This window comes from Oncorhynchus gorbuscha, linkage group LG09, assembly GCF_021184085.1.
Source record: "Oncorhynchus gorbuscha isolate QuinsamMale2020 ecotype Even-year linkage group LG09, OgorEven_v1.0, whole genome shotgun sequence".
NCBI classification, from domain to species: domain Eukaryota; kingdom Metazoa; phylum Chordata; class Actinopteri; order Salmoniformes; family Salmonidae; genus Oncorhynchus; species Oncorhynchus gorbuscha.
Genome location: NC_060181.1, coordinates 26,273,564 through 26,301,552, shown reverse-complemented (window position 1 = coordinate 26,301,552; position 27,989 = coordinate 26,273,564). Strand labels below are relative to the sequence as shown.

Here is a 27,989-nt window from a genome sequence, read left to right as displayed (position 1 = left end):
AGTCAAACAATTTAAAGGCAATGCTACCAACTACTAATTGAGTGAGTGTATGTAAATTCTGACCCACTGGGAATGTGATGAAAGAAATAAAAGCTGAAATCACTATTATTGACATTTCACATTAAAATAAAGTGGTGATCCTAACTGACTTAAAGACAGGGAATTTTTACTAGTATTAAATGTCAGGAATTGTGAAAATTAGTTTAAATGTATTTGGCTAAGGTGTATGGAAACTTCCTACTTCTACTGTGTGTAGAGGTAAAGTGACTACAACAGGATGACTGATAAGTGAATAATCAGCTCATGTACATGAGAAATCTGTCTAATCTGTTATACATCTATGCTCAATGTTTAATATTTAGAGACAAGTTGTACAATAGACATTAAGATGCAAAATCCATTTATTTAATTGCCTTTTTGTCTGTAGTAAATACTTAATCATACAGGTGTCAACATGTTTATTCCCAGGTAATAAGAGCTTGGTTTCTATATGTGTGGATCCACTGGTAATGTATTGCCATTTCCTCTATAATAGAAATACTTCAGCATGTTGCTATTTCTGTCCCATTGTCACCTGGGTGAGACATGCCCACTTGTCCAGTCAAATTCTGAATTCCAAATCACACCCTATCTTTTCAGATATACAGTTGTGTGGAGGCGGCCAAGGTGGCAAATTGGACTCAAGAAAATGTATGCATCTCATAGGCCGATACTGCAGTACACCAGGGGTGTATTCTCAATACACCCCTACTCTGTTCAAAATGGTACCCTATTCCCTATATAGTGCAGTACATTTGACCAGGGCCCATAGTGCTCTGGTGAGAAATGGTGCAGTACAGGGAATAGAGTGCCAATAGAGCCCCGGTTCTGCAGTAGATAGGTCACTCTTTGACCTTGTGGACCAGGGTCTCCCCCAGTGACTCCAGGACCTCCCGTTTGTAGTCCTCGAAGTCCCCGTCTATCTGGTTGACAGACCGATCCTCCACCACCCACAGCTGACAGGCTGTCTCAGTGATCAGCCGGGCATCGTGGCTCACGATGATCACAGCTATGGAGGGACAACAGCAAGGAATGAACATGTTACATATGAGAAACACTGTCAGAAGAGTACCAAAAGGCACTATCAGCATCATGCTAATTATATGTTTGATGTTGAGACTTTTTATTCACGCCACCACCACTGTTCCCAGCTCCCCTGGGAATGCCCCGCAGGAGAAATATCAGCACGAGATTGAACTTAACTAAAAGGGGAAAACTAGTTAACACTTCCCTCTACTGTGCGAATTGTGATCAAATCAACATACCGAAACAAAATGAACAATGCAATAGATTTTATTGTAGGCAGAGCACATTGCAGTCGGATTCTATTGCATTGACAGGCACAATTCAGGCAGGCCCATACTTTACACAAACCGGTGTGCCATAACCAATCAGACCTCCGTATCCCTATATGCAAATAGACCAATAGACCAATGTGCCATTTACTTTGAACTGGACTGTGTTTACAGCATGAGTGGTCGAGAGTAGATGTGGTTGTTTTGAGCTCAACGCAAGAGCTGCATGTAGCCAGGTGTGTATATTTGTTCACATTCTTTGCTAGTTTGAGTTATTAGCCCAGTTATAGCTAATTTATAGTCAACAATGGGGCAGTGGTTGCTTCCTACAACAGCACAAAAGTGTGCATTTCTAGCCATCTTTGAAAAGCAAGTTAGGTAAAGAGCAGTGTTGCATTTTGAGACGGGCTTGAATAAGATAAGTAGTCAATCGGCAGATTGTAGCATAATTTGTCTGATTCTCTGTAATAATGAATTTTACACTGAACAGAAATATAAACACAACCTGTTTCATGAGCTGAAATAAAAGATACCGGAAGTGTTCCATACGCACAAAAAGCTTATTTATCTCGTTTTGGGCACAAATTTGTTTACATCCCTGTTAGTGAGCATCTCTCCTTTAGCCAAGATAATCCACAATTGTCAGGTGGGTGCACACTTGTCAGGTGGATAATCAAGAAGCTGATTATTAAACAGCATTATCATTACACAGGTGCACCTTGTGCTGGGAACAATAAAACACCACTAAAATATGCAGTTTTGTCTCAACACACTGCCACAGATGCCAATTGCACTCTCTCTCAACTTGACATGCTGACTGCATGAATGTCCACCTGAGCTGTTGCCAGAGAATTGAATGTTCATTTCTCTACCATAAGCTGCCTCCAACATTGTTTTAGAAAATTTGGTAGTACATCCAACCGGTCTCACAACCGCAGACCAGGTGTATGGTGACGTGTGGGTGAGCGGTTTGCTCATGTCAATGTTGTGAACGGAGTGCCCCATGGGAGGGATGGGGTTATGGTATGGGCAGGCATAAGCTATAGATAAATGAACACAATTGCATTTTATCGATGGCAATTTGAATGCACAGAGATAACGTGACGAGATCTTGAGGCCCGTCGTTGTGCCATTCATCCACTGTCATCACATCATGTTTCAGCATGATAATACATTTCCCCATGTCTCAAGAATCTGTATACAATTCCTGGAATCTGAAAATGTCCCAGTTCTTCCATGCCCTGCATACTCTTATCCATTGTTACCCATTGAGCATGTTTGGGATGCTCTGGATCTACGTGTAAGACAACGTGTTCCAGTTCCCGCCAATGTCCAGCAACTTCGCACAGCCATTGAAGAGTGGGACAACATTCCACAATCAACAGCCTGATCAACTCTATGAGAAGGAGATGTGGTCTCATGCAGCAGGACATATCAGATACTGACTAGTTTTCTTATCACGCCCCTACTTTTTTTTTTTAAGGTACCTGTGACCAACAGATGCATATCTGTATTCCCAGTCCTGTGATACCCATAGATTAGGGCCTAATTAATTAATTAAAATTGACTGATTTCCTAATATGAACTATAGCTCAGTAAAATCTTTGAAATTGTTGCATGTTGCGTTTAGATTCTTGTAAAGTTGTTTCTTGCATCAATTTGATTCAGTCACCTTGTCTGAAGGACAAGTGGATAAACATTAACCTGTCAATCCCTACATGTTTTTTTTTTGTTTGTTCAAAAGTCTCATGGAATGTAGGCCTACATTTAACACCACACATTGGCTGCTACTGTAGAATGAATGATAGAACAGCTATTTCCATGATAATATATTTTGGCCCTATTTCCATGTCAACGCACGCCAGAAGTTAAACAGAATTTTCACAACGTTTAAGTTTGTGCTCAGCAGACCTGAAATTTGCTCAGTGCCCGGGAACATTGGCCACAGTTACCCCATATGAGGCTACTTTCTGATTCTACATTTAAACAAAAGAAACCCTCAATACCAAACAGCCTCTTGTATTTGTGTACATACCTCCTTTGTACTCATTAATCGCTTCTGATAAGGCATCGATCGACTCAATGTCCAGGTTGTTAGTAGGCTCATCTAGGATGAGAACGTCAGGTTGTCGACAGGCCAGCTCAGCGAATACCACTCGGGCTTTCTGACCACCTGGATGGAGAGGAACATAAACAGATTGACAATGGATGATGGTGTATGTGCTTGCACATGTGTGTGCATGCATGTTTCTATTCCTAACCTGATAGCTTGGAGATCTGGATGGTGTGTGCATGACTCTCCAGTCCGAAGCGGCCCAGACACTTCCTGCTGTCCTGATAGGGCAGGTTGAAGTTCCTCTGGAGGTACTCTGTAGCTGCCTCCTCCATGTTCAGCTGGTCAGCATATTGCTGGTTAAAGAAGCCCACCTTCAGCCGATGGTTCTTTCTCATCTCCCCCTTGATCTGAAAGGCAAATCAACACACATTTAGTCTGACACACAGTTATACCCATCAGTGAAAAAGCAGATGCCTTATTTGCATTTGTAAGGATACTTTTGTTGTTATTTTTGTTTGGAGGCAAACTCACTGGATTTAACCTGCCAGTGAGAAGTAGTAGTAGAGTACTCTTCCCGACTCCATTGGGTCCAACTATACAAACTGAACAAGGATAAAGAGCTGTCAGGTATAGTATGGAGGCTAATGACATGGCCCAAGTTTTCAAACAGAAATAATTTCTCCATACTTCTAGTCTCCATGTCGATACCAAAGTCCACATTCTTGAAGAGAGGTTTGTGTCCCTCAAAGGCAAAGTCCACACCTGAGACAGAGCGGAGGATTAACAGGGATATACAAAGAGAGAGAGAGGAAGAGGACAAAGAGAGGGAGAACTCACTGTGCAGTCCGAGGATGGGAGGAGAGAGAGAAGGGGGGTTGGGGAAGGTGAATTTGACAGTGTACTCTTTGGGTCGTTTGAGCAGCTCTGTTGCTTCCAGACTCTCCTCTTCCACCCCTCCCTTCTTCTTTCCCTTCGCCTGCTTTCTGGTCAAGGCTTCCTTAGTCTGCTTCTCCTAGAGAGATAGACAGAAAACAGTGGATGATGGGAGAAGTACAGAGAGCGAGACAGATCCAGGTAGAACCATGTCTGAACAGGTAGCTAAACTAAACTTACGGCCTGTTTGGTGGACTTCCCCCCAGCCTTGAGATCCTTGAGCTTCTTCTCCTGTTTGTCGTACTGTTTCTGGAGCTCCTTCTGCTTCTGAACGTACATCTTCTTAAACGTCACTGAGAGGGAGACAGAGTGAAAAATACATTTTAGTAAATTAGCAGACACTCGTATCCAGATGTAGTGCAACAGTTCATCTTAAGATAGCCATGTCTCACCGAGCTCAGTCATAAATAACCAAATCTCAGTTGTATCAACTGTCAGTGCAAGTGGAAAAAGACAAGTGCGAGGATTAGATGCCCCTAGCATGCAAAAGACAACTGATGCTACTCCTGGAGAGATCAGATACATGTTCTACATTAATAGAACACGTACCTACACAAAAACAAATGCAATATACAACAATTTCAAAGATTTTACTAAATTACAGTTCATTAGGCCCTAATCAATGGATTTCACAGGACTTGGAATACAGATATGCATCTGTTGGTCAAAGATACCTTTAAAAAAAGATAGGGGTGTGGATCAGAAAACCAGTCAGTATCTGGTGTGACCACTATTTTCCTCATGCAGCGACACATCTCCTTCGCATTGAGTTGATCAGGCTATTGATTGTTGTCCTACTCTTCTTCAATGGCTGTGCGAAGTTGCTGGATATTGGCTGTAACTGTAACACATGTCGATCCAGAGCATCCCAAGCATGGTCAAAGGGTGACATGTCTGGTATGCAGGCCATGGAAGAACGGGGACAATTTCAGTTTCTAGGAATTGTGTACAGATTCTTGCAACATGGGGCCGTGCATTATCATGCTGAAACATGTGGTGATGGAGGTGGATAAATGGCATGACAATGGGCCTTCAGGATCTCGTCACAGTATTCTGCGCATTCACATTGCCATCGATACAATGCAATTGTGTTCGTAGCGAATGCCTATCCATACTATATCCACGCCACCACCACAGGGTACTCTGTTCGTAACATTGACATTAGCAAACCTCTCGCCTATACAACTCCAAACACACTGTTTTCCATCTGCCCGGTACAGTTGAAACCGGGATTCATCTGTGAAGAGAACACTTCTCCAGCTTGCCAGTGGTCATTTAAGGTGAGTATTTACCCACATAAGTCAGTTATGCCCCCGAACTGCAGTCAGGTCAAGAACCTGGTGAGGACAACGAGCACGCAGATGATCTTCCCTGAGACGGTTTGTGCAGAAATTATTTTGCTGTGCAAACCTACAGTTTTATCAGCTGTCCAGGTGGCTGGTCTCAGTCGAACCCGCAGGTGAAGATCCTGGGCTGGCGTGGTTACACATGGTCTGTGGTTGTGAGGTCGGTTGGACATACGGCCAAATTCTCTAAAACGACGTTGGAGGCGGATTATGGTAGAGAAATGAACATTCAATGCTGTGGCAACAGCTCTGGTGGATATTCCTGCAGTCAACATGCCAATTGCACTCTCCCTCAAAACTTGAGACATCTGCGGCATTGCGTTGTGTGACAAAACTGCACATTTTAGAGTGACCTTTTATTGTCCCCAGTACAAGGTGCACCTGTGTAATGATCATGCTGTTTAATCAGCTTCTTGATATGCCACACCTGTCAGGTGGATGGATCATTTTGGCAAAGGAGAAATGCTCACTGACAGGGATCTAAACACATTTGTACAGAACATTTTTGAAAAATAAGCTTTTTGTGCGTACGGAACACTTCTGGAATCTTTTATTTAATCTCATGAAACATGGGACCAACAATTTACATGTTGAATTGATATTTTTGTTCAGTGTAGTATGTCAATAACCAAATACACACACTTTTGTTTTTTGTTGTGTTGAAGTATTTCCAGGCTAACAGTGTGTGGGGAAGGAGAAAGAATGTACATAGCAAATACTCACAGTAGTTCCCTCTGTAGTAGTAAAGTTTCTGGTTGTCCAGGTGAACGATGTCAGTACACACATCATCCAGGAAACTCTGGTCATGAGACACGATGAGGAGAGTCTTCTTCCAGCCCTGAAGGTAGCTAGGTGGAGAGATTGATATATTAGCCACTGTAGTGTATCATTCACAGATGCAGGGCTGAAAGGAGACCCATTGAGTAAGCAGCTGTATAAATAAATGATATTTAAGTAAAAGACTGTGTGGTGTGCCCTTACTTGTTGAGCCAGATAACAGCGTTGAGGTCAAGATGGTTGGTGGGCTCATCCAGCATCAGCAGGGTGGGCTCCATGAACAGAGCTCTGGTAGGAGAGAACCACAGGAAGCTTAGGCTAGAGTTTTCACTGCTGTTTTTATCTCTGTTATGCTTTTGTTTTATTATCTCTAAAAGTGACACTGCAAAAATGCACTTTTAAAAAAGTAGCTAAAGAAAAAACAATTGAAGCAATTGCCATATAGCTAAAACCTCTAAATCAAATTCTATATAAGTGCCTAAGCAGGGCTAGGGGGTCTACAGATATAGGATCTTCATTTGACCTATGTTGTTACGGTAAAATAATCCTGCAGCAACAGGATTTGAATGTTAAGTCCATAATGTTGCTTGATCGGTGGTTATGCTATTAGCTGGCCAAAACTGGGTTACATTAAAAGTGCGATACTGTTAATAACCATGTGGTATTGTGGGTTTTCAGTGAATTTATTGAAATCATGAAACTCATCTGCATTTCAAATTCTCAGCAACAAAAGAGTGATCAAATTAAGATCCTACACCTGGAATTCCAAAAAAGTCTTACCGGGCAAGTGAGACTCTCATCCTCCAGCCTCCAGAGAACTTCTTGGTAGCTCGATTCTGCATCTCTGGGGTGAAGGAGAGACCAGCCAGGATACGACGGGCTTTAGCCTCCGCTGCTGCTGCCCCGATGATCCTCAACTCCTCATAGACCTGGTTGAGACGGACACACAATATGAGACGGACACACAATATTGACAGATATTATATTTCTGTCTTAATGCAGCCTAAGAGACTAACTCCAAAGTCTTACAGTCTGAATTTAAAAACGGTGTATCCAATACATTATCATAGAAATTAGGAAGTGGATATTTCAACTGGCAGATTTAACTAAATTGTATAAATAGTTTTTATTTTATTTAACTAGGCATTAGGGTTTCATTATAATGCTTCACCATACCTTGTCCAGTCTCTCAGCCACGCTGTCTTCTCCTTTCTCCAGCAGAGCCTGGAGTTGTCTCTCCTCTTCTAGGAGCTTCAGACGCCTCGTGTCTGCCTTCAACACAGCCTGGACCGCCGGGGTGTCATCAGCTATTACCTCTATGGAGAGAGACATAGGGTGTTAGAGACGGGGAGAGAGGGTTGGGGTGAAGGGAGAAGAGGAGTGTTGAGACAGGGGGTAGGGACAAAAGACATGCAAACAGATAGATGAGAGGGAGACAGACAGAAGGGTATGATGGGGTGGGGTGGGGGGGGTATTCTTCAGAGGGCAAGTGAAATACCTTGCTCACAGAGCAGCACGTCAATGTTAGGAGGGATACTGAGAGCTCTGTTGGCGATATGTTTCAGGAGAGTGGTCTTCCCCTTCCCGTTAGGTCCAACCAGACCGTAGCGTCTTCCTGCCACCACCAGGAGATCTGCGTTGACAAACAGCTCCTTCCCGTGAGCTGATATACTGAACCTCTCCAGCTGGGGGAGACATTAAAACACTGAAACCCCTACAGGTGAACTTTGATACTCATGGAGGCAGGATGGGCAACTGGTGGCCCGAAGGCCCTCTGATCAATTTACATTTTTGTTTTTAATTAGGAACTCAATTGGGGTGTCAACTTACTGATACACATTAGAGCAGTAGAATACACAGGGTGCAATTTCGAAATTTGGTTGTGCATTAGCAGTTGTCGTCTTGTTATGTCAAGTCAGTCAGCAAATCTAAAAAATGTTAGCTGACATGGACTAAGTTAGTTTAGCGGCCAGCTATCTAAACTTACTATCATGGTCGAATTAACGTCCGGGGTGCCCCCGTTGATTTTGTTAGTTAGTCCCAATCAGATATCAAATTCAAAAATGAAAACATTTCTCTCTAGAATTACAGGAAATTAGTTATAAAACTGAATAATCTTCTTTGACCATGGGGTTTTGTGGCCCCCACCCCCATCAAAGTTGCCCATTCCACGGTATAGAATGGTTGAAGGGACTACCTCATACGGTCTACGTTTAATACATTTTCTTCAGTATTCAAGAACTATGTTCCATTAACTTTTCACTTAATTCTTCAGAATAAAGTAACACTCGATGAGTTGAGACGGTCAGGTCACCTTGATATCTGATGCGTTCTCCAGCATGGCCTGCCTGGAAGACAACTCAGCCTGGGACACTGAGAAATCGCCCTCGATGGCGTTGGCAGCACGCACACTGGCCACCTGCTTCTCATATTCTATCTAGAAATAGAGAGGCATGGACACACATTTCCAATGAATAAAAAGCTTCTTCTGTGTCTGGTCGAGCAGACACTACAGGTCAAAAGTTTTAGAACACCTACTAATGCAAGGGTTTTCTTTATTTGTACTATTTTCTACATTGTAGAATACGAGTGAAGACAACACACATATGGAATCATATAGTAACCAAAAAAGTGTTAATTCAAAATATATTTTATATTTGAGATTCTTCAAATAGCCACCCTGACAATGGTGCCGGAAGAAATGGCAGCAGTTTTACGGGCGCCCAACCAATTGCTATTATGTGGGGGTTTTTCACGTTATTTGTAACTTATTTTGTACATGTTTCTGCAACCGTATCTTGCTGCAAAAAAGAGCTTCTGCATATCAGGACAGCGATCACTCACCTCGGATTAGACAAAGATTTTTTTCTTCAACAAGCAAGACGCACAGGACATTCTCCAAACACCCGACAGGGCCAACATCCACATTATTTGCAAGAGGAAGCGACGAAGGTACAGAGGACAAAGAGCCTGGTAAAGATCCAGAAAATGCGAGTGGGAAAGCTGCCGTTACCGTCAATATTACTCGCCAACGTGCAATCATTGGACAATAAACTAGACGAGGTACGATCACAAATATCCTACCAAAAGGACATCAAAAACTGTAATATCCTATGTTTCACGGAATCGTGGCTGAATGACGACATGGATATTCAGCTAGTGGGACATACGCTGCACCGGCAGGATAGAACAGCATATTCCGGTAAGACGAGGGGAGGCGGTCTGTGCATATTTGTAAACAACAGCTGGTGCACGAAATCTAAGGAAGTCTGTAGATTTTGCTCGCCTTGAATATACTGTGATAAATTGATGGCAAACACTACTTGCGTAGAGAGTTTTCAGCTATACCTTGTGGTTGTTTATTTACCACCACAAACAGATGCTGGCACTAAGACCACACTCAGTCAGCTGTATAAGGAAATAAGGAAACAGGAAACCACTCACCCAGAGGCGACGCTCCTAGTAGCCGGAGACTTTTATGCAGGGAAACTTAAATCAGTTCTACCAAATTTCCATCAACATGTTAAATGTGTAACCAGAGGGAAAGGAGTACACCACATCAGTCACTCGCTTTATCAATAAGTGCATCGAGGACGTCGTCCCCACAGTGACTGTACCCCAACCAGAAGCCATGGATTACAGGCAACATTCGCACTGAGATAAAGGGTAGAGCCGCCACATTCAAGATGCAGGACTCTAACCCGGAAGCTTACAAGAAATCATGCTATGCCCTGCGACAAACCATCAAAACAGGCAAAGCGTCAATACAGGGCTAAGATTGAATCATACTACACCGGCTTGGAAGCTCGTCTTATGTGGCAAGGCTTGCAAACTACTACAGACTTCAAAGGGAAGCACAGCCGCGAGCTGCCCAGTGTCACGAGCCTACCAGACGAGCTAAATCACAGGCATGCATGAGAGCATCAGCTGTTCTGAACGACTTTGTGATCAAGCTCTCCGTAGCCAACGTGAGTAAGACCTTTAAACAGGTCAACATACACAAGGCTGCGGGGCCAGACTGATTACCAGGACGTGTGCTCCGGGCATGTGCTGACCAACTGGCAGCTGTCTTCACTGACATTTTCAACATGTCCCTGATAGAGTCTGTAATACCAACATGTTTCAAGCAGACCACCATAGTCCCTGTGCCCAAGAACACAAAGGTAACCTGCCTAAATGTCTAGAGACCCATAGCACTCACGTCCGTAGCCATGAAGTGCTTTGAAAGGTTGGTAATGGCTCACATCAACACCATTATCCCAGAAACCCTAGACCCACTCCCAATTTGCATACCACCCAAACAGATCTACAGATGATGCAATCTCTATTGCACTCCACACTGCCCTTTCCCACCTGGACAAAAACACTTATGTGCAGTGGGGCAAAAAAGTATTTAGTCAGCCACCAATTGTGCAAGTTCTCCCACTTAAAAATATCAGAGAGGCCTGTAATTTTCATCATAGGTACACTTCAACTAATACAGACTAAATGAGAAGGAAAAAAATCCAGAAAATCACATTGGAGGATTTTTAATGAATTTATTTGCAAATTATGGTAGAAAATAAGTATTTGGTCAATAACAAAAGTTTATCTCAATACTTTGTTATATACCCTTTGTTGGCAATGACAGAAGTCAAACGTTTTCTGTAAGTCTTCACAAGGTTTTCACATACTGTTGCTGGTATTTTGGTCCATTCCTCCACGCAGATCTCCTCTAGAGCAGTGATGTTTTGGGGCTGTTGCTGGGCAACACAGACTTTCAACTCCCTCCACAGATTTTCTATGGGGTTGAGATCTGGAGACTGGCTAGGCCACTCCAGGACCTTGAAATGCATTTACATTTACATTTAAGTCATTTAGCAGACGCTCTTATCCAGAGCGACTTACAAATTGGATGCTTCTTACAAAGCCACTCCTTCGTTGCCCGGGCGGTGTGTTTGGGATCATTGTCATGCTGAAAGACCCAGCCACGTTTCATCTTCAATGCCCTTGCGTATGGAAGGAGGTTTTCACTAAAAGTCTCAAGATACATGGCCCCATTCATTCTTTCCTTTACACGGATCAGTCGTCCTGGTCCCTTTGCAGAAAAATAGCCCCAAAGCATGATGTTTCCACCCCCATGCTTCACAGTAGGTATGGTGTTCTTTGGATGCAACTCAGCATTCTTTGTCCTCCAAACACGACGAGTTGAGATTTGACCAAAAAGTTATATTTTGGTTTCATCTGACCATATGACATTCTCCCAATCTTCTTCTGGATCATCCAAATGCTCTCTAGCAAACTTCAGACGTGCCTGGACATGTACTGGCTTAAGCAGGGGGACACGTCTGGCACTGCAGGATTTGAGCCCCTGGCGGCGTAGTGTGTTACTGATGATAGGCTTTGTTACTTTGGTCCCAGCTCTCTGCAGGTCATTCACTAGGTCCCCCCGTGTGGTTCTGGGATTTTTGCTCACCGTTCTTGTGATCATTTCGACCCCATTGGGTGAGATCTTGTGTGGAGCCCCAGATCGAGGGAGATTATCAGTGGTCTTGTATGTATTCCATTTCCTAATAATTGCTCCCAAAGTTGATTTCTTCAAGCCAAGCTGCTTACCTATTGCAGATTCAGTCTTCCCAGCCTGGTGCAGGTCGGTCTACAATTTTTTTTTCTGGTGTCCTTTGACAGCTCTTTGGTCTTGGCCATAGTGGAGTTTGGAGTGTGACTGTTTGAGGTTGTGGACAGGTGTCTTTTATACTGATAACAAGTTCAAAACAGGTGACATTAATACAGGTAACAAGTGGAGGACAGAGGAGCCTCTTAACCTCTTGAACCTCTGGGGGCAGTATTTCATTTTTGGATGAAAAACGTTCCCATTTTAAACAAGATATTTTGTCACGAAAAGATGCTCGACTATGCATATAATTGACAGCTTTGGAAAGAAAACACTGATGTTTCCAAAACTGCAAAGATATTGTCTGTGAGTGCCACAGAACTAATGCTACAGGCGAAACCAAGATTAAATTTCATACAGGAAGTGAGCCAGATTTTTGAGGCGCTGTGTTCCAATGTCTCCTTATATGGCTGTGAATGCGCAAGGAATGAGCCTACAACTTTCTGTCGTTTCCCCAAGGTGTTTGCAGCATTGTGACGTATTTGTAGGCATATCATTGGAAAATCGACCATAAGAGACTACATTTACCAGGTGTCCCCTCGGTGTCCTCTGTCGAAACTATTGCGTAATCTCCAGGTGCGTGCATTTTTCCATTTTGAACAGAGGAGAAACCAAACTGCCACGAGTGACTTATCATCGAATAGATATGTGAAAAACACATTGAGGATTGATTCTAAACAACGTTTGCCATGTTTCTGTTGATATTATGGAGTTAATTTGGAAAAAAAGTTTGCGTTGTAATGACTGAATTTTCGGGGTTTTTTCTTAGCCAAACGTGATGAACAAAACAGAGCGATTTCTCCTACACAAATAATCCTTTTGGAAAAACTGAACATTTGCTATCGAACCGAGAGTCTCCTCATTGAAAACATCCAAAGTTCTTCAAAGGTAAATGATTTTTATTTGAATGCTTTTCTTGTTTTTGTGAAAATGTTGCCTGTTGAATGCTAGGCTTAATGCTATGCTAGCTATCAATACTCTTACACAAATGCTTGTGTAGCTATGGTTGAAAAGCATTTTTTGAAAATCTGAGATGACAGTGTTGTTAACAAAAGGTTAAGCTTGTGAGCCAATATATTTATTTCATTTCATTTGCGATTTTCATGAATAGTTGCATTATGGTAATGAGCTTGAGGCTATAATTACGCTCCCGGATACGGGATTGCTCGTTGCAACAGGTAAAAGAAGAAGTTACAGGTCTGTGAGAGCCAGACATCTTGCTTGTTTGTAGGTGACCAAATACGTATTTTCCACCATAATTTGCAAATAAATTCATTAAAAATCCTACAATGTGATTTTCTGGATTTTTTTCTTCTCATTTTGTCTGTCATAGTTGAAATGTACCTATGATGAAAATTTACAGGCCTCTCTCATCTTTTTAAGTGGGAGAACTTGCACAATTGGTGGTGACCTAATACTTTTTTGCCCCACTGTATGTGAGAATGTTATTAATTTACTACAGCTCAGCGCTCAACACCATAGTACCCTCAAAGCTCATCACTAAGCTAAGGATCCTGGACTTCCTGATAGGTCGTCCCCAGGTGGTGAGGGTAGGTAGCAACACATTGCTACGCTGATCCTCAACACTGGAGCTCCCCAGGGGTGCGTGCTCAGTGCCATCCTGTACTCCCTATTCACCCACGACTGCATGGCCAGGCACGACTCCAACACCATCGTTAAGTTTTCTGATGACACAGCAGTGGTAGGCCTGATCACCAAAAACGATGAGACAGCCTAAAGGGAGGAGGTCAGAGACCTGGCCGTGTGATACCAGGACAACAACCTCTCCCTCAACGTGATCAAGACAAAGGAGATGATCATGGACTACAGGAAAAGGAGGACTGAGCACGCCCCCCTTCTCATCGACCGGGCTGTAGTGGAGCAGGTTGAGAGCTTCAAGTTCCTTGGTGTCCACATCAACAACAAACTAGAATGGTACAAACACACAAAGACAGTCGTGAAGAGGGCACAACAAAGCCTATTCCTCCTCAGGAAACTAAAAAGATTTGTCATGGGTCCTGAGATCCTCAAAAGGTTCTACAGCTGCAACATCGAGAGCATCCTAACTGGTTGCATCACTGCCTCTTACCACAAGGCACTATCAGCAGCTCTTTGTTGTGCGTCAAGCATTGCGCTGTTTATGACTTCAAGCCTATCAACTCCAAAGATGAGTCTGGTGTAACCGAAATGAAATGGCTAGCTAGTAAGCGTGCGCTAATAGCATTTCAAACGTCATTCGCTCTGAGCCTTCTAGTAGTTGTTCCCCTTGCTCTGCATGGGTAACTCTGGTTCGATGGTGGCTGTTTTCGTTGTGTTGCTGGTTCGAGCCCAGGGAGGAGCGAGGAGAGGGATGGAAGCTATACTGTTACACTAGCAATACTAAAGTGCCTATAAGAACATCCAATAATCAAAGGTTAATGAAATACAAATGGCATAGAGGGAAATAGTTATATAATTCCTATAATATCTACAACCTAAAACTTCTTACCTGGGAATATTGAAGACTCATGTTAAAAGGAACCACCAGCTTTCATATGTTCTCATCTTCTGAGCAAGGAACTGAAACGTTACCTTTTTTTACCTGGCACATATTGCACTTTTACTTTCTTCTCCAACACTTTGTTTTTGCATTATTTAAACCAAATTGAACATGTTTCATTATTTACTTGAGGCTAAATCGATTTTATTGATGTATTATATTAAGTTAAAATAAGTGTTCATTCAGTATTGTTGTAATTGTCATTATTATAAATAAATCGGCCGATTAAATCGGTATTGGCTTTTTGGGTCCTCCAATAATCGGTATGGGCGTTTAAAAATCATAATCGGTCTACCTCTACTACAGGGTAGTGCGTACGACCCAGTACATCACTGGGGCTAAGCTGCCTGCCATCCAGGACCTCTACACCAGGCGGTGTCAGAGGTAAGCCCTAAAAATTGTCAAAGACCCCAGCCATAGACAGTTCTCTACTACCGCATGGCAAGCGGTACCGGAGTGCCAAGTCTAGGACAAAAAGGCTTCTCAACAGTTTTTACCCCAAGCCATAAGACTCCTGAACAGGTGATCAAATGGCTACCTGGAATATTTGTATTGTGTGCCATCCCACCCCAAACCCCTCTTTTTCCACTGCTGCTACTCTCTGTTCATCATATATGCAGTCATTTTAACTATACATTCATGTACATACTACCTCAATTGGCCCGACCAAGCAGTGCTCCCGCACATTGGCTAACAGGGCTATCTGCATTGTATCCTACCCACCACCCGCCAACCCCTCTTTTACGCGACTGCTACTCTCTGTTCATCATATATGCATAGTCACTTTAACCATATCTACATGTACGTACTACCTCAATCAGCCTGACTAACCGGTGTCCGTATGTAGCCTCGCTACTTTTATACCCTCGCTACTGTATATAGCCTGTCTTTTTACTGTTGTTTTATTTCTTTACCTACCTACTGTTCACCTAATACCTTTTTTGCACTATTGGTTAGAGCCTGTAAGTAAGCATTTCACTGTAAGGGCTACCTGTTGTATTCGGCGCACGTGATAAATAAACTGATTTGCCTTGTTGACAGCTTTGCACACTCTTGGCAATCTCTCAACCAGCTTCATGATGTAGTCACCTGGAATGCATTTCAATTAACAGGTGTGCCTTGTTCAAAGTTAATTTGTGGAATTTCTTTCCTTCTTAATGCTATTGAGCCAATCAGTTGTGTTGTGACGAGGTGAGGTGGGGGGGTAAACAGAAGATAATTTGGTAAAAGACCAAGTCCATATTATGGCAAGAACAGCTGAAATAAGCAAAGAGAAATGACAGTCCATCATTACTTTAAGACATGAAGGTCAGTCAACGCGGAACATAAGAACTCTCTTCAAGTACAGTCGCAAAAACCATCAAGTGCTATGATGAAACAGGCTCTCATGAAGACCGCCACAGGAAAGGAAGACCCAGAGTTACCTCTGCTGCAGAGAATAAGTTCATTAGAGTTAACTGCACCTCAGATTGCAGACCAAATAAATGCTTCACAGAGTTCAAGTAACAGACACATCTCAACATCAACTGTTCAGAGGAGACTGTGAATCAGGCCTTCATGGTCAAATTGATGCAAAGAAACCACTGCCAAAGGACACCAACAAGAAGAAGAGACTTGCATGGGCCAAGAAACACGAGCAATGGACATTAGACAGGTGGAAATGTGTCTTTTGGTCTGGAGTCCAAATTGGAGATTTTCGTTCTATTTTATTTCGTGGCTATTAGAAAGAATCTCAAATATAAAATATATTTCGATTTGTTTAACACTTTTTTGGTTTCTACGTGATTCCATACGTGTTATTTCATAGCTTTGACATCATCACTACTATTCTACAATGTAGAAAATAGTTCAAATAAAGAAAAACCCTTGAATGAGTAGGTGTTCTAAAACTATTGACCGGTAGTGTATGTATAGACTGGTTACCATTTTCTTTTTCTTCTTCTTCTCCTTCTTGCTCATGTTGGCAAAGGGGTCGTCACCTTTCTCCTGCTCCTGCTCTGCGATCACATCTTCAGCACACTGACAGTAGAGAGGGAGGCAGACAGAGAGAGAGACAGTTCTATGAGAGGGAGTTAGGTGTTCTATGGTGGCTCTACATGCTATGTATGACCCTTCCATATAGCAGACTCAGATTAGACATAAAAACACACCTTCATTGTGTCGTCTTCATCGTCTTCACCCTCTTCATCTTCACTGCGAGGCGGGCGAGTAGGTTTGTTCATCCTCTGATTGGTACAAGTCACATAGCATTATGGTTTTACAGAAACTACCTTGACAAGACATTAAGTAACTATGACCCATACACTGTTGCCATGCATTATATTGGCCTGCATTCTTGACAGTTTACAGGTGGGGGTATTGGGACTTGGTCACACTATACGTCGCTAAATATGATTTTTTTCAATCGAATGCCATCCCAAGATTCCAGAAGGAAAACTGTTTTAAACAAAGTTTGTGTTGTTAACACCAAAGAGAGCTCTTCACTCACCTTGGGCTGTTCCTTCTTGCCTTTCTTTGGCTGAGGCTTCTCCTCCTCTGCTTCATCCTCCTCAGTTGCCTACAAGGGAAGAGAAAATGAGTCTCTCATTTAGTTCTCAACATAATGCTGAATCCCAAATCAATACTCTCTAGTAGATCTCTGTAGATCTAAAATGATTTGATAGGTGTAAGCAATATTCCACCAAGCCAATCAGAAGCCTGACCTTGGATGTTGTTTTAGCCTCTGGGTTCTTGTTCACCGCTTTTTTCTCATCCTTGTCTTTCTTCTCTTCCTCCACCTCATCCTCGGAGGGAGCCTGGTATTATGTAGTAAAAATTGAGTGAGTCTCCATGTCTGGGAACAAGTGAGATCAGACTCACATGGTTTTATTGTATCGAGTATCTTAGTGGGTTAGATCTGCAGATATGTGGTGTACGAAGAGAAAAGACATCAAACAAAGAGTAGAGTGGAATAAAAGGAAATGGATTGAGAAGCGAACGTGTTAGTGAACATTTCAAATGTGCTGCTTATCAACCCTGTTGGATGGGAAACAGACAGGCACAGGGGCGAAGGGTATGAAGAAAGGGGAAAGGAGAGGGAAAGAAAAAAAGTGCAGAAGGAGAAGAAACATTCCATCACCCACCTTTGCATTTGGTTTTGGCTTAGGTTTATCTTTTTTCTTGCCCTTCTGCACCTTCTCAACCTCCTGTGTTAAAGTATTAAAGACGCACGGACACGCACACAGATACACCAGTTCTTTTATATTAGACATGTCCTTACACCAGACCACCATGTCATTATGAAGAAAAATAACATGATTGATTCAAATCATTAGATTCTAAGTGCCTTGCAAGCCCCAACCTTTCTTCTAATTTATCCAAAGCATGTAGATGAAATGCAAAAAAAATGTAATCATTTAGGAATCACAAAGAATATGGATGTGAACATGTGTAGCAGGTCTTATTGTGAGTGTGTGATGAAATCCAAAAGAAGAGAAGGCAAGAGAAGGCAGAGGAAAGAACAATACGAGGAGGGATGGATGAATTAACACATTCTTAGAGATGCCTGGACCTCTGAAACAAAAAGTCTCAATAGAATCAACATTCAAAGTTAGAGAACATAATACATAAACATAAGAAGCAAACCCCACACACCTTCATCCGTCTCTCTTCTTCATCATTATCATCCTCCCCTCCAGCCACTCCATCATCACCATCACTGTCTCCCTGACTGAGAGCTGCAAATATGTTCCCTGCCTGAGACAACAAAAATAACAAATACAATTTAAAAGTGGATTATAGTGTAGTCTCCCCTCAAAATGTAATAGGACAGTGATCAAATCTGCTAAGACTGTAGATATAGTGATCAAGACTGTTGCATGCACAACACGCTCACCTTATTTCCCTTGCCTTTTCTGGGGGCCACAACTGAAATAAGAGAGAGAGCAAGAAGTTGATGAGTCTCGTTAAGCTATCAACTCCGCACATTTCCAGCTTGAAATGTATACATAATTTATGTTTGACAGACTTACTAAGCAGTCAACTTACCCTCCTCTTCCTCGTCATCGCTGGCTTGCACTGACAGCTTCTTCAGTTTCTCCATCATATCCTCGTCATCATCATCGTCTCCCTCTCCACCTTTACCTTTCCGCCGGTCTTTCTTTTTCTTCTGAGGCTGAGAGCAAGAGAGATTATATTAGATGGACATGAAGGTTTACATGATAACTACTAGGGTTAGGTATTAGCAGGGAGGGACCACACGAAACACATAGGTCATGTTTTTTTGAATATATATCACGATTTTCTATGTTGGAGATTCAATACTGCAAGCTAGCTACAACTCTGGCTAGTAGTGGCTACCTCCCCAACCTCTTCAAGCTCATCTTCTGTCTTTCAAGAGAGCAAATTAGGTGGGATGGGAAGAAACATAACAATTATGTAATAGGTGGACCTATTAATGACAACATATCACTGGACATTGTGTTATTGATACAGTAATGCAAAAATAAGTAATCCAACTGAAAATGACCTATATGATCATCTGTATTAGTCAAGGAAAACAATTACCTGCTTTCCTTGAGTCTCCTTCACCACAGGTCCATCCTCCTTTTTGTTATCTGTGGCCAGCTCATCAAAGAACTGTGAGAGAGAGTGTGTGACAGTCAATGAGAGATGTTGATACATTTTGTTTAATGTGTTCACACATCAACGATTACATTTTCTTTCTCGCCTCATTCAATCTACTAAAAATATCCCCAAAAGACGTATACTCACACTCTTCTTCCCCTTCTTATCCTTCTTTCCTTTCTTTACTGATTTCTCTGAAGTGGGGAGAGAAAATGTAGGTAACAAAATTAGCAAGTTTGTCATCAACATATGGATGCACTGAGTGACAAAAGAGAGGGTCAGAATGAGCCGGCGGGGAGGTAAAGGGAAGCGGGGGCTGGCGCATTTTCAGAATGACTTTTGGCAACACAGCAGTTCTTCTAACAATGCATATTAGCTATGACAGAGCTAACCTTGTCTTCATGACTTCGAATGAATGAGAAATGCATAACTAGCCATAACCCTGTGTTGATTATTCTTCCACAAAGGACCCCTTTTACATGTTGAAGTGTGTCTCTACTTGACTGTCAAGTAGAGAGAACAATGAATCATGTCTGACAATTACAAGGAATGCATATGGCATTGCATCATTTTCAAAACATTGATAGCAAGTTAGCTAACGTAGTTTCTAGGTAGTTAACCATCGCCAATGCCACACTGCTGTCAAAAGAATCCCTATCATATGACAGCCAGGACAGCTACTTATTAATTACATTTCACATTGATGCACAATAGCTAACGTTAACAACTGTGGTGCAGTGGCTGGAAAGGATTCAGATGTAACCGTTAGCTTAGCTGCTAACAATTAGCTACCTGCCGCCGCTGGTGGGGCTGCTCCCTCTTCTCCTTCCCATTCTGCATCTTCTTTTGCTTTCTTGGGCATTTCCGTATATTTATTTATACGTATATTAACAGATAACCACCTGAATGTGTCTTCTAATAACTTAAAAGCAGTGGTAAGAGTGGCTGTCAGTGAAGCGCAAGTGTTTTGTCACAACACATGCGGCCTGAGAATTTCTCTCTTCATGACGTAGCGAGAGCACTACCAAAGAGGAAGAAGCAAAGCGAGAGGCCTAACTCAATGACGTGTATAAACACATCATTGGCCCAGCTCGGCCAAATATCTGTCTTCTCCATCAGGTGGCATTTTTCGTTTCTTTCAATTCAATTAAATTCAATTAAATTCAAGGGCTTTATTGGCATGGGAAACATGTGTTAACATTGTCAAAGCAAGTGAGGTAGATAATATATAAAGTGAATATATAAAGTGAAATAAACAATAAAAATTAACAGTAAACATTACACATACAGAAGTTTCAAAACAATAAAGACATTACAAATGTCATATTATATATACAGTGTTTTAACAATGTACAAATGGTAAAGGATACAAGGTAAAATAAATAAGCATAAATATGGGTTGTATTTACAATAGTGTGTGTTCTTCACTGGTTGCCCTTTTCTCATGGCAACAGGTCACAAATCTTGCTGCTGTGATGGCACACTGTGTAATTTCACCCAGTAGATATGGGAGTTTTTCAAAATTGGATTTGTTTTCGAATTCTTTGTGGATCTGTGTAATCTGAGGGAAATATGTCTCTCTAATATGGTCCAACATTGGGCAGGAGGTTAGGAAGTGCAGCTCAGTTTCCACCTCATTTTGTGGGCAGTGAGCACATAGCCTGTCTTCTCTTTCTCTCAGCAAGCGAGGAGTTTTCGTATGGAGGTCAATGAGTGTCGAATTTGGTCCATAAAAAAATCATTGGGGTAAACAGTAAACATTACACTCACAAAAGTTTCAGAGGACTAGAGACATTTCAAATGTCATAATGTGGCTATGTACAGTTTATAAGAATGTGAAAATAGTAAATTACAAAAGGGAAAAATAAACATAAATATGGGTGGTATTTACAATGTTTTTTGTTCTTCACTGGTTGCCCTTTTCTTGTGGGAACAGGTCAAAAATCTTGCTGCTGTGATGGCACACTGGTATTTCATCCAATAGATATGAGTTTATGAAAATTGGATTTGTTTTCAAATTCTTTGTGGGTCTGTGTAATCTGAGAAAATATGTGTCTCTTTTCTGGTCATACATTTGCCATGTTAGGAAGTGCAGCTCATTTTCCAAGTCGTTTTCTGGGCAGTGTGTACATAGCCTGTCTTCTCTTGAGAGCCAGGTCTGACTATGGCGGCCTCCCTCAATAGCAAGGCTATGCTCACTGTCTGAATATAATCAAAGATGTCCTTAATCTTGGATCAACTACAGCAGATATTACAGCAGATATACGGCAGATATTCTGCCACTCTCCATTGAATATAGGCGGTTGACTTCAACAACCCTCGTCGAATATTTAAAAAGTAACAATGAAATCTATCCACAAATCCTAAGAAAGGATAGGCGGGCGTTAGACAGCCCGCAGAGACGCTTTATGGACAACGATCCCCATTGTTAGGGGGTGGACACTAGTATCTTGTCAGTATATCCATAATCTTTGGCACCACCGAGTTTCATTCGCTAGTGAAAGAAAAGCAAAATTTCACAGCGCCACCAGTAGGTTTGTCACACAATTGTAGTCTTTTGTGAGTAAAAAAAAGCAATTGATAGTGAAATAATAATTGTGTTTAATGGATAAGATAAGTATTACATAATTATATGTTTTCTCAATAAATTGCTTGAAAAGTTTCATTAATTAAATGTAGCTAAAGAAGGTAGTCTAGACCTACAAAATGTTTACAACAGTCTTCGATTTAATACTAGTATAGTCAGACTGAAATATGCATTCTCCACCAATCAGAGCTACGCCGGTGTATGACGTCTGGCGGTGTATCTTCTAGAAACGTTCCTACGCTTGCGTGAGGCGCGTTGCTGCTGGACAAGGACATTGGGAAATGGAATGACATTTGTGTAACGTTTGATAACTTCCAATTTTGTAACATTACGTGGGAAATAAAAAGTAAAGTACCTGACTTGGAGGATTATCATCTGGTCCTTGCTAAACTGACTCATCGCAATTTCTATCAAATCCGCTTCTGACACAGGTAACATGCTAGCTCCTAGCTAACCCAATGTTGTGCTGACATGTGATCTAGCTGCTAGCTTATCAACTAACAAGTTAGCGAGTTGTAGACCGTTTGAGTGCATTTTACAACTACATTGAGGGGTCCCTATATTCGTCAATCAATAATGTATTTCCATACATAACATCAGTTGCTGCATGGTTCACTTGTTTCTGGTTGTGTCTGTACGATTGTTTATCGTCCAACCAATCCACTCGGCTACCAAAAGTTGAATGTCAGTTCACGTTTGATAAAGTCTAGAACGTGAAATGTTACATCATAGTATTGTATAATGTTGTAGCTGCCAGAAAAATGGGTTGCAATCTATTCTGCCTCTGCAATCATGAGTAAATATCGTTTGTCTTAATGACAAACATGTACTGTTAGGTATGTACGGTTTTTCTATGTAATGTATCAACATCAGGGTTCTAAAGTTATAGTAGAAACATCACGATATTCGCTACTGTAGTTATCGAGTTCAAATGTACAAAATTACTGTGTTATTGGGAAGACGAGACGTCTGAGTATCAATTAAGATCTCGTGGTTTGTGGTTTCCACCACTCACTGTCATGGGCAGTGTTGCCAACTCATCAGTAAGGAAAGTTGGTATTGGCTGTCCTAGAAGTCGCTAAATGATATCGCCTAATTTGCATAATTGGCCTTGTGCATGTAATTGTGATGGACATTGTAGGAGAGAGGTATAAGGTCGTGGGCGAGACAAAAAGTGAGTAAAAAACACCCTAAATATGTTTAGAACTACAAATGAACTTCTGTCATTCTTGGGTTTTTTTAATGTCACAATTCCAACCCTACTTTATCCGTGCTTGGGACCGACAAAAGTGACCCAGAAGAGACTCTGGCGAAGTTACTTAGATTTTACATTTACATCCCACCCTGAATGTAAGCCAGGGCGGGATCAGCCAGCTGCGGCTTCCCGCAAGGGGTGAACATCTCCTGCTCTGACTGCAGCTGGGAGGGACTCGTTGAGAAGAGTAGGAATGATACGTGCTTTCATGTCAGAGTCTCCATTAACACCAGAAAAAGTCACTAAATTTGTTGCTAGTCGCTTTTTTGAAAATTACGCTAGAGGGGTCTGAATACTCCTAAATATAGCGGCAAAGTTGGCAAAAGATCTAAAAAGATATTTCAAGTGGGGTGGGTTAAACTTTTAAAGTTAGAGGACCGACATGCTTCAAATATTTTTGCTCCTAGATGATCACTTCCAAGGCTGTGTTGTGTTGATTTATGGTAATTTGGCAAAAAGATTAAAAGGAAACGTTTAGGAAAATTCAGTCAAATACTGAATTTGAAGTTGAACCACTCTAACTCCAGGGACATTTAAAAATGTCTTGAATCATTCCCACCTCATTGAAATTCTCTTCCATATCTAGAATTTTGAGTATTTGGAAACCAAACTAATTTGTGAAATTCCATGGATGCTAGATCTGACCTTTGTCATGGTATAGGCATGCATGTATGTGTACCGTATGTATACCTGTCTGGCATAGCAGTGAATGCCAGTAGTATGAAGGTCACATGGGTCTTGATTTACAGCCTAGCAACCTATGCATGAACTCACAACTGTTCCTTGAGGAGCCTACACATTCACACACCAGGCCATATGATCATATGGACATATCATTGAGACGATGGTCTAAAAATAACTGTTCACCCTCAACTGCCCCCCTTATCTAGGTTTCTTAATTGGGATTGAGAGGGGACCAAGAAGATAAAGAGCTGGTCCTTCCTTTGGGTGGCTGTGGCATGATGGTCTGGTGACTGTCTGGGGTGTCCCCTGGTGACTGGGGTTACACCCTACCCCCCCCGTCTTGAATGGCTGCATGTAGAGGGGCCCTCGCCTTGTGGGCGGGGTGTGTGAGGAGCCATGGCAACAGGCAACCAGTCAAGCAACAGTGCTGGAGTCTTGCACAGGTATTGTCTCGACAGATAGGCCTACATTCATTATTTGAATAAATGCAAGGCTGGATCCAAGTCTGGGACCAGGCTATATAAGAGCACCTTATGGAAAATCTTTTCTTGTCCTATGTCAATTTGCAGGCGCTGGATGTGCAGTGGAGTGGACAGATTCGGCCTCTCAGCAGCGCGTCATGGGCCCTGGTTCCCCCCAACAGTCTGAGGTACCAGAACATCAAGCAGCCATCCCTGTCACACCCCTTCCACCATGCCAGCCACAGCCAGATGCCCCCGGGCCTGGACGAGGACTGGGAGGAGACTGTCAGCCTGTGTGTGCTGGTGCGGACTGTCCCTGGGGAGTGTGATGACCAGCACACCCTGGTGGAGGTGCCTCTGTTTGGGCAGACTAAACTAAGTGAGATCCTTGCTCCGAGAGGAGTCAGTAGGCCCGTGGAGTTCCTCTTCCCCATGACCACTGTGGATGGGAGCCGAGAGGATGACATCAGCGTTGGGAAGATGAACAAGGGAGAATGGCTGCATGATGATGCAGAAAAGAGGGAGAGAGGATCGTTCCGAAGGCTGTTTGAGACGGAAGGATGTCCTGCTCCATTTATGTATGGATCCAGGTTTTACTGCTTCCACTGTCCTGGAATGGAGCCGTTACCTGGTTACGGGGACAAATCGGGCAATATGATTGGACTAGAGAAAGAGTTGTCGCTGTTCCACACCTCTCTGTATAGTAGCTACACAGAGAGAGAGACAGTGGAGGGGGGACACAGCGACAAAGAGAGGGAGGATGAGGAGAAACTGGCCTTGATGTATGAAAAGCTGAGGATTGAGGTAAGAGGGATTTGTTTGAGTGCTGTTTGATGGCATACACTGCTATTTAGTTATTAGTATTGATTATCATTGATTATCATTTGTTTGATTTGCAGCTTCCAAGTTTTTTTGTGAAGAGTCATGACTACACCATGTACACAAATGATATCGAGTTCGTCAACTGTATTCTAAATGCCAAGACCAGGTAAACGCTACATTCTGGCTACTCAATAGCAGTTCACTTCCTAAATCGAATTGACCTGAACCCTGATATTTATACGTATGTAACTACACACATTTACACCCCCATAATAGGTCTATATTATAATACAGTTATACTGTCTCTATCCTCTAGGGGCAGAGTTCTGTACCAGCTGAGCCTGTCTCTGTGGAGGCTGCTCTGTCTCTGTTACTATGCTGAGGCCCGGTTAGAGGTACTGAAACTGACTAAGCACCCAGAGGACATGACCATCAAGGCCAGGTGGAGGGTCAGAGGACTGCCCTTCCTCTCTTTGCTGCTGAGATTCTACCGCAAGGACAAAACTGACCTCTACAGGTACAGAAACCTGACTGGGATATGTTCATCTGTACACAATGTTCAGATATAAGTGTATTGATTTGGTATTGGAATGGATAGGGGTTCGAGTCAGTGTTCCTCTTCATTGTTAATGACTTTTGATCATTTATACTCTAGTAAACACAGTCTTTCAACAGGTCATATGATGCGTTCTCCACCTTCTACCTTGGCCATGATGGACTCATACACTGTCACAAAGTGGAAAAAGTGAGTGGCCCTGTTGTGTACTGTCTCCTCTGACTCTGAAATGGACATGCCTACAAATAGCTGAGAAATATTATCAGATTCTCTGCTTTGCCTAAACTAATCACATCAAACTTGCTGAGTTATTGTTTTCCCATCTTCCTCCAGATGATGAAGGCCCAGCCGCCCATCCTGCCCAGGGTGACTACTCTGTTAGCGGGGGCCCTTGTGGCCCTGGGGGTCCAGGAGCACCGGCCGGCCCTCAACCTCCTGCCCCCCCTGCTCTCCTCCCTCCGACAGAGCCGAGACGGAGAGAAAGGAGGGTCTAGAGGAAGGAGCATGTGTGTACCATGAGAGGAGTAACATGCACAGAGAGGGAAACATGTGATCAATGTTGTCCAGAAAAACAACTTGTTTATCCCTGGTCACCCGTACAATCTCTCCCTATTGTGCACCTGCTCTGGGGGGAAAATGTTTAATTAAAATAAACCTTTCCAAACCCGTTCTCTCTCTGGACTCCCACAGCAATCAAATAGCCGCTAATATTTTAGTTCATATGCAATCCAGAACTTCAGTTTATCCAATAAGTTGAGTTGAAACCTTGATCAGTACCCTGTTAACGCACAAACAAATGATCACACGGCACTGAGTGATTGCGTGTGGGATGTTGAACCTCTCTTTGGGCCTAAACGCTCACCATGCACATAGCCTGCTGCTCATAAAAGTATCTGCTAAATGGTGTATATTATTGGACAACCCTATTTTCACTACATTACATGAAGACACTGTTAAATGCTAAAAAAATTAAAGGCAAGCTTAGTCAGTCATTTTGTGTTTCATGTGTTCTCAGCCTATGGGGCAGTCACGTGCCTGGGAACTGGGCACACATTTGCCACTGGTTTCCGTTGAATACAGTTGTTACTGATTACATTGTTGATGTAACAGTTTGCACACAGCCCAAGAAACCCTTTACTGAGGCCAGGGGTTGTTAATATGGAGAGATTAGACTCTATTCCATATTGCCAGTTGAAGTTGTCTTATCTATGGCCTGCCATGACTCAATGTGGGCCTTGTTTTAACACACCCTCTGATCTCTGTGTGCCAGTGGAAAGTCATGGAGAGAGCATCCATGTGGCATAAAGCAACCTAATGCATGATGTGTTGGTCTCTCTGTCCCTGTACAATCTTATTTGGAAGTGTACATGTCAATCTCATAAGACTCTTATTTTGAAGAGCCTTAAATCTCATGTCCTCATTGCTGTACCTTTAACTCACAACCCCATTTATACCTTGGTTGGAAACTGCTAATGTCCTTCCATGTTGGATGGTTAACTTGCTGTCAGGGAGAGGAGACAGCTGCAGACTGGCTGGCTTGCAGTTAATGTTTGACCTGACCTCTGCTCATGTCCCTGACACTGCAACACAGTTGCATGACATACACTACATGACAAAGTATGTGGACACCTGCTCAATGACCCTCTAATTCCAAAATCATGGGCATTAATATGGAATTGGTCCCACCTTTGCTGCTATAACAGTCTCCACTCTTCTGGAAAGGCTTTCCACTAGATGTTGGAACATCGCTGTGGGGACTTGCTTCCATACAGCTGTGAGGATGGGCGATTAGGCCTGGCTTGCAGGCAGCGTTCCAATTCATCCCAAAGGTGTAGGATGGGGGGGGTCAAGGCTCTGTGCAGTCCAGTCAAGTTCTTCCACACTGATCTCAGCAAACCATTTCTGTATGGGAGCATTGTCATGATCAAACAGGAAAGAGCCTTCCCTAATTGGAAGCACATATTTGTCTAGAATGTCATTATATGCTGTAGCGTTAAGCTTTCCCTTCACTGGAACAAAGGGAACCATGAAAAACAGCCCCAGACCATTATTCATTCTCTACCAAACTTTAGAGGGCACTATGAATTGGGGGTAGGTAGCGTCCTGGCATTCGCCAAACCCAGATTAGTTCGTCAGACTGCCAGATGGTGAAGCGTGAGTCATCACTTCAGAAAATGTGTTTCCACTGCTCCAGAGTCCAATGGCGGTTAGCTTTAAACCACTCCAGCTGACACTTGGCATTGCGCTTGGCGATCTTTGGCTTGTCTCCGGCTGCTCAGCCATGGAAACCCAATTCATGAAGCTTCTGACCAACAGTTATTGTGCTAAAGTTGCTTCCAGAGGCAGTTTGGAACTCGGACAGATTATTTTAATATACTTCT

The 27,989-nt window shown here is 42.6% G+C and overlaps 2 protein-coding genes across 2 annotated transcripts; one reads left to right on the top strand and one right to left on the bottom strand.

The window, feature by feature from the left end:
* Positions 1-383: 383 nt before the first annotated feature.
* Positions 384-20,272, bottom strand: LOC124043328 (ATP-binding cassette sub-family F member 1-like). The gene is made up of 24 exons (XM_046361836.1): positions 20,036-20,272; positions 19,391-19,437; positions 19,184-19,255; positions 18,665-18,791; positions 18,513-18,544; positions 18,272-18,373; positions 17,761-17,823; positions 17,341-17,433; positions 17,127-17,195; positions 16,789-16,863; positions 16,562-16,657; positions 8,761-8,883; positions 7,945-8,131; positions 7,623-7,762; positions 7,227-7,375; positions 6,651-6,734; positions 6,393-6,517; positions 4,504-4,616; positions 4,228-4,402; positions 4,078-4,152; positions 3,922-3,992; positions 3,596-3,797; positions 3,370-3,507; positions 384-1,048 (listed from the first exon to the last, which is right to left on the bottom strand). Exons 1-24 carry the CDS (start codon positions 20,103-20,105, stop codon positions 882-884), a joined length of 2,595 nt encoding a protein of 864 aa, XP_046217792.1. The 5' UTR covers positions 20,106-20,272; the 3' UTR covers positions 384-881.
* A 1,778-nt stretch (positions 20,273-22,050) lies between these two features.
* LOC124042748 lies at positions 22,051-27,333 on the top strand. The gene is made up of 7 exons (XM_046360852.1): positions 22,051-22,261; positions 23,976-24,212; positions 24,339-25,034; positions 25,130-25,218; positions 25,369-25,569; positions 25,728-25,797; positions 25,942-27,333. The coding sequence occupies exons 2-7, from the start codon at positions 24,114-24,116 to the stop codon at positions 26,125-26,127; spliced, it is 1,341 nt and encodes a 446-aa protein (XP_046216808.1). The 5' UTR covers positions 22,051-22,261; positions 23,976-24,113; the 3' UTR covers positions 26,128-27,333.
* Positions 27,334-27,989: the final 656 nt, after the last annotated feature.

Coding starts and splice junctions, on each gene's coding strand:
- LOC124043328 (XM_046361836.1), bottom strand. CDS start 20,105: ATGCCCAAGAAAGCAAAAGAAGATGCAGAATGGGAAGGAGAAGAGGGA. Junction 19,256..19,390: donor ATAAGAAGGGGAAGAAGAGT/GTGAGTATACGT, acceptor TCTCTCTCACAG/TTCTTTGATGAGCTGGCCAC. Junction 18,545..18,664: donor CGATGACGAGGAAGAGGAGG/GTAAGTTGACTG, acceptor CTCTTATTTCAG/TTGTGGCCCCCAGAAAAGGC.
- LOC124042748 (XM_046360852.1), top strand. CDS start 24,114: ATGGCTGCATGTAGAGGGGCCCTCGCCTTGTGGGCGGGGTGTGTGAGG. Junction 24,213..24,338: donor AGTGCTGGAGTCTTGCACAG/GTATTGTCTCGA, acceptor GTCAATTTGCAG/GCGCTGGATGTGCAGTGGAG. Junction 25,035..25,129: donor ATGAAAAGCTGAGGATTGAG/GTAAGAGGGATT, acceptor TTTGATTTGCAG/CTTCCAAGTTTTTTTGTGAA.